This window comes from Drosophila rhopaloa, unplaced genomic scaffold (genome assembly GCF_018152115.1).
Source record: "Drosophila rhopaloa isolate 14029-0021.01 unplaced genomic scaffold, ASM1815211v1 contig_2, whole genome shotgun sequence".
NCBI lineage: Eukaryota > Metazoa > Arthropoda > Insecta > Diptera > Drosophilidae > Drosophila > Drosophila rhopaloa.
The window spans coordinates 15,643,000-15,649,582 of NW_025335083.1; the positions used below are offsets into that span (position 1 = coordinate 15,643,000).

General features: G+C 38.3%; 2 protein-coding genes across 2 annotated transcripts; one reads left to right on the forward strand and one right to left on the reverse strand.

The window, feature by feature from the left end:
* Window positions 1–1,885: 1,885 nt before the first annotated feature.
* On the forward strand, window positions 1,886–4,900 carry LOC108049539 (extensin). The gene is given in 4 exon segments (XM_017130745.2): window positions 1,886–2,030; window positions 2,127–2,271; window positions 2,274–2,346; window positions 3,924–4,900. Coding segments are annotated over 4 exon segments (591 nt in total). The 5' UTR covers window positions 1,886–2,012; the 3' UTR covers window positions 4,279–4,900.
* On the reverse strand, window positions 4,892–6,133 carry LOC108049538 (accessory gland protein Acp29AB). Its single transcript, XM_017130744.2, has one exon. It carries the CDS (start codon window positions 6,080–6,082, stop codon window positions 5,240–5,242), a length of 843 nt encoding a protein of 280 aa, XP_016986233.1. The 5' UTR covers window positions 6,083–6,133; the 3' UTR covers window positions 4,892–5,239.
* Window positions 6,134–6,583: the final 450 nt, after the last annotated feature.

Here is a 6,583-nt window from a genome sequence, read left to right on the forward strand (position 1 = left end):
CCAAAATAACAATTTTTACCACATATATATAATAAGGCAACAAGAAAAACAATAACGAGAGAAGTAGGAAAGGCATATTTTCATTTGATTACCACTACGAAAGGGGAATACTCTAAGGGGAATGTGCAATATTACTGAACAAAAGTTTCTCAATTGCTAAGTTCTTGTGGTCTAAATAATAAACATAGCCTTCGGTTCCTTCCTTTACCAAAAATTTTAATTGCAACCAAAAGTGTTTTTCATAATGTTGGAAAACTTATACTGAACAAAGCATTCTTTAAAATCTATTCAAATATTAGTATTTAAAAATTAATTGGGAAAAAAGTTACATATTCTAAGGTAGGATTAAAAACCAAATGGATTCAAATAAAAGAAATACATAATAATGTATTATATCCATAATCTGTACATTAACTATAATATTTAAATCATTTTAGTTTCTAACAGGACATAATATTTCTAGCATTTATTTTACATTTAAAAAAAAAAAAACAATTTAAATTCAGATAACATTCAATTTTTTTTATCAATAATACATTATAATTACAAATGCACTCCTTTCTTCTTATTCATAGATTTATTATATTTAGTTTTATCTTTTTACAAATTATTCATTGTTTACTAACTTAAAATATATTTTATGGTTTAGCATATATGTTTATACCCGTTACTCGTAGAGTAAAAGGGTATATTGTATTCGTGCAAAAGTATGTAACAGCTAGAAGGAAGCGTTTCCGACCCTATAAAGTATATATATTCTTGATCAGGATCACTAGCCGAGTCGATCTAGCCATGTCCGTCTGTCCGTCTGTCCGTCTGTCTGTCCGTCTGTCTGTCTGTCTGTCTGTCCGTATGAACGCTGAGATCTCGGAAACTATAAAAGCTAGAAGATTGGCATTTTGCATGTAGATTTTACGCAGCGCAAGTTTGTTTCAAAATGGTGCCACGCCCCCTTTAACGCCCACAATCGCTTATATACGATTTTAAAAATTTAAATATTTCGGAAAAGTAAAAATGCAGTTTTATTGTGTTTATCAATACCTATCGAAATGTAAATTTTTCAAATCGGACCATTCGTTAAAAAGTTATGCGTGATCAAAGTTTCTATCTGCATCTCCCTCGCACTCCCTTTACCTGAGTAACGGGTATCTGATAGTCGGGGCACCCGACTATAGCGTTCTCTCTTGTTTTATATTAAATAATATCATATTATTTCAGCGAACCAAGAAACGTTTTTTGAGCGATAATCTTATATTTCTTACACCATTAAGTGAAGTATGTACCTACAATAAAAAATTGAATTTCCTACCCTTGAAAATAATAGACCCTTAAAAAAAACTTCCGGTTATATGAGTTATTAAGGGATTTCAGAAATAACTACCATAAAAACACATTTAATGGGCTTGCTGAAATTTCATATGCCTGGCTCCAGCTTAATTATGAAAACAATGTACCTTTCAAGTTCCTTATTTTCCCCTTGAAAATAATCCTAGTTGCCCCAAAAAAAATGCACGACCACACATCAAAAAAAAGCCACGAGAAAGAAGTAGTTAATCGATGAAGGAAAAACCAAAAGCCAAGAAATGGTCAGCAGACGTTGCAGTTGCAGTCGGCGTCGCGGTCGCAGCTAGGAGCTGCAGCCTCAGTTTCCCCACCAGATGACTTGCCTGTCTGTGGTTGTTGTGGACTTGGCTTAAACATTTCAATTTCTTCATGGCTATATGCCGCTGCTGCTGCTGCTGCTGCTGCCGCTGCCGCTCTTTGCCAACTGCTCAGCCAGCGTCAACGTTGACTGCGGCAGCGGTCTTGGTCGTCGTCTTGAATTTTACTTAATTTTTATTTCACGCGCTGCGCCGCTATAAAAGGAACTGCAACAATCGTTGTGGCATGCAGTAAGAGGTTCCGCGTCGAAGCAGCACCACATTACCAGTAACCAGTAACCAGTAGCACCGAACCACCTGGAGAAGTGACAAAACCCGAAACGGATATAGCCGAAAAATAACCACCCGAAAATGCAGTCCAGTTGTGTGGTATGAATCATGTGACCGACCGACCAAGCTCCCAAGTTTCCGTGATTAAACGTAGTCCCCCAACTAAATGGTGTTCTCCTCCGATCTCGTCCGCAGTTAGTGGTCGTCTTAGCCTTGGCTTCCTTGGTGGCCGCTCGTCCCGAGCCGCCTCGTGACTCGTACAGTGCACCCCCCTCCAGCAGCTACCAGCCGAGCGGACCCAGTGGGGGTTACGGAGCCCCTGCGCCCCAGTACGGACCCCCCAGCAGCCGCCGGTGGTCCACAAGCATGTCTACGTCCATGTCCCGCCACCAGAGCCGGAGTACCAGGCACCCAGGTGAGTCCAAGGATCAGGTATCCTTTAGTCAGGAGTTACCAAAAATCAAGTCTTAGGAAAGCTCTATCGGTAGTCTCTTAAAAAATTGTAATTTATATAGGTATCCCTTTATTTAATAGGATTAGGATAAGGGATTAGCCGGCAGAATTGTTTAACTGATCAGAACTGATCCTTAATAATAGTTGTTCAAACATTTAATAAATTTACATACAAATTTCCTTAGGGGTCAGTAAATAATTGTGTGTCAACTGATAGTTCTAATTATCTGTTAGTTAGATGTTTCTTATTAGAATCGAATGGATGTTAATCTACAACAATGTGTCTTGCTTCATATAAATTTATGTTGGCACTGGTTAATTTTATTATACAGCTCCAAGTGTGAACATTACAATTTTACTCTAAAATAACATAATAATTTAACAGATAGAATAATTCAAAATTTTTTTAAATCATTATAAAAAAAAATTAATTTGAACTACAGAATACAAAGAATCATTCTAATGTATTTCAAGTTTTATGATAAAGACATTTGTTCAAGGGAAGTGCTCATATCGGTCATAGTGTATTTTTAGGATTTATTAGCGAGAAACTATAAATATATTTAAATTATTCACACCCCTCACCCGTTTTTCATCATCTTGCGTGATGGGGTGCGGTTACAAATGATCTCGCTTTATTTGTCTTGTTCCACTTAAGATTGGCAAAAAATGAAAGAAAACACATTGTTGTGTTATGAGTATATAATCCACGCCACTTATGCAGATTCTCTCACAATTCATCGCCGTAAAGCAAGTAGTGCCGCCAACTCCCAAAGATAATAACCAGACAAATGTTGCAAGACCCGACGCCAATCATCTAATCCAGCTCAGGGCCCTTTTTCACAGATGTTGCCTCATTTCCAGGGTATTTAGAGGGTCGTTTTACAGGAGGTAAAATTATTTAATACCAGAGAAAACGAAAGCCATCACACTTTTCTCTCTTTCCTCTGATTCAATGTTTTCTGTCGTCTTCTGTTTTCAATTGGAGTTGGAAGCAATGTTAATTACCTCGAGAGGCGAATGATATGGCTTTGCAGACCGACAAACCATGACTAAAATGTTACCTAAGCTTTTCGCAGTACTTGTAAATATATCTGAGTAGCATTTCCAAGCTAATTATCAGACGCGGAGGGACAGGAACGCGATTACCATAGGGAGCTTTATGTAAACCCTCGTCTCGGGGCGATTGTTGTGACAGTCGTTGTCATCATCACAATGGTCATCATCTTCATCTGATTAGCAAAACCGACAGGCAGCTGCAGTGGGATCACCTTTTTCGGGAGGTCACCATTTATGGGCTTACCATTTGCATACACCTCGAACCTCCTTTCTCCAGCTTGATGCGGAGATACCGCGTTGTAGAAAGTGGGAAAAACAATTAAAGCCTGACCGTATACGTATGGAAATAGTGTACCTTGCACTTATGATAAAATATGCATTTTTCCGAAAAGTTAAAACCGAAATGTGTATAAAAGGATTGGGCACTTTTATTATATGTCTAGCCCATTCTAAACGGATATTTTTGTATATTCTCGCCAGGAAACCCCTGTATGTGCCGCCTCCGCAGAAGCACTACAAGATCGTGTTCATCAAGGCGCCATCCCCACCTGCCCCAACTGCACCCATAATTCCGCAGTTCCCGCAGAACGAGGAAAAGACTCTGGTGTACGTGCTAGTCAAGAAGCCAGAGGAGCAGCCGGAGATCATTATCCCGACTCCAGCGCCCACTCAGCCCAGCAAGCCGGAGGTGTACTTCATCCGCTACAAGACCCAGAAGGAGGAGACCGGTCCCTATCCCAACAGTGTGGCGCCTCCGGCACCCGAGTACGGAGCACCAGCTGCCCCACCTGCACCCTCTGCCCCAAGCAGCTCGTATGGAGCACCGTCCCACTAAACGATCCAACATATCCAATCCAAACCGAATCCCGATTTGCGAATCTCAACCCAACTCATGGCGAACTGCATATCTTATGTGTATTATTTTTTGTTCTGTTTCAACGACTTTAACGCGTGACAAAGTTTACCAAGCTACGAATACCCCTCAATCCCCCAAAGCTCATATGAATATTACCCCTATTGATGAGTAATTTTTACCTCTGAAGTTGTTTCTACCTATTGTATGAGATGTATGTTTTCCATCTAGGCTGTTTGTTTCAAATTGTTTGTTTAGTCTTAAGTTTAGGTCTTTAAGCGAACGATGCGTTATACACTCACACAAAACACACTCGATACACTCACTGCGAACTAGCCTTAGTTATCGATAGCAATATCGATCCTGATACCGATAAACGATATATACATGTTACATGATTTTCATCACAAATGCATTTTCACCTAGGCAATTTATACCAATTCCATATTGCAGTTTCTGCACTCTATTTCCATAATTGTAAATAGAGAGTGCGGAACAATCGAAAAGGCAGTAAGAAAATGAAGATAGGTAATGATACTCAAGAATGTATATGTTAAAAAACAAAACATCAATGGCTAAATAAAAGTTTAACGAATTATCTGTATGTACATGCTCTTTTATTTATAAACATTTTTATTTTCTTATTTACAGTAATTACGCCCCATTGTTTATCTGTTATTCTCTTTATAGTAAGTGAAATCTACTTTACTGCTTATAAGAATATTTTTATTTCAACAGACCTCTTTTATAGCGGATATGCCTTTTATATTTGAATATAATTTAAATATCTGGTTATATATTATATATAATTTGGTTCTTTTGATTATAAATAATCACAAATTTGGAGATAACGATATTAATAATTATAATTAACATTCAACCATAAGTGTTTTAGTAAAGTGAATAGAATGTTGAAATTATTTTGGAATTTCTTCATATTTTGTTATTCAATTGCCTGGCATATAAAATTGTGGGATGAGGAACATCCGTCAACCCACATGGCACCATTATGGATGGTGACGCAATGCTGATTCCTGTTGTTGTATTTGGGTTCCCCTGGCTTCCACTTCAAGAAGGGAGCTCTCTTTCCGGTAATCTCAGATAAGAACTCGCCCTCTTGAGACCGATCGTTGATATCCAGCAAAAAGCTAGTTCCCTGATCTAGTTTTGCACTAATGGCGTCGAATTCACTCTCACTTTTTATGGAGGCCAACTGGCCACCCTTCTGCTTGCAGGTGTTTATAGCACTAGCCCAAGGTTGTGTTAGCGTACGTTCAATGTAGAAATATCTGGATCCGATTAGCTCGAACATGGGCGGAATATTTTTTATCACTTTCATTGTGTTCAGAGAAACATTAATGCTAGTCAGAGTTTCCTGTATGGCAGATAGTTGACCCTCCATCTTCATTTGTATCGCTTCTAGTTGACCCTTAATCCTGTCCTGAAATACTTGTCGGTCCTCTGCAATCATCTTTTTCAAAGATTCCGTCAGTGTTGATTCCTGGCGTTCAATCTGATCCTTTAATGCTGTTTGTTGGGCCTCGATTCGTTGCAATTTAGCCTGGGTTTCGTTTAGTTTCACATTATCGCAGGTTTTCCATTGATCCTGGTGCAGGGCAATGTGGTTGATCAATGGCATTAGTGCAGTCAGGCAGAATTCCCCACATTGCTTCGGAGGATCTTCTAAAAGACATACGGAACGGTCACTGTTTGCGGAGCTTATATTGGGTCCACACAGAAATAATACATAAAGTACTTTTATCAAATAAGTTAGAAGCTTGGACATTTTAATAGTCTTGAACCACTTCAGACGAATGTATAAAATCAACTGATTCTTTATTTATTTGCTGACTTTCAAAAAGCCCAGCATTATTGTTGATAAGAACGAATAATTTATAATGTATAATTGCATACTCCCAGCTATTAATAAGCGAGCTTACTTGGAGAGTATGATATGGAAAATTTCCCTCCACCGGATGTCACTGAGAACGTAAATAGTTGATAACTTTTATTTCTTTTTATTTCAATTCAATTCCATTTTCAAACTGTAACGCTTTTGGTGTTGCCACCCTAAATTGACCCGTTAGATGGCGCCCCTAAGCAACTGTAAAACTATAGTAAAGTGCTTCACAAACTGTTTATCTTCTTTCACTGGTCTTAAGCTTTGTTTTCTTTGTTTGTTGTGTTTTTTTAAGCTTGGATTGCATAAAATTTGATTTGTCCGTTGCGGAAAAATGCTTTTCACGGAGTTAAAGTTAAGTTTTATGATAATTAATAACGAAACACC

Excerpts from the sequence above, each read along its gene's own strand:
- LOC108049538 (XM_017130744.2), bottom strand. The coding sequence starts at position 6,082 with ATGTCCAAGCTTCTAACTTATTTGATAAAAGTACTTTATGTATTATTT.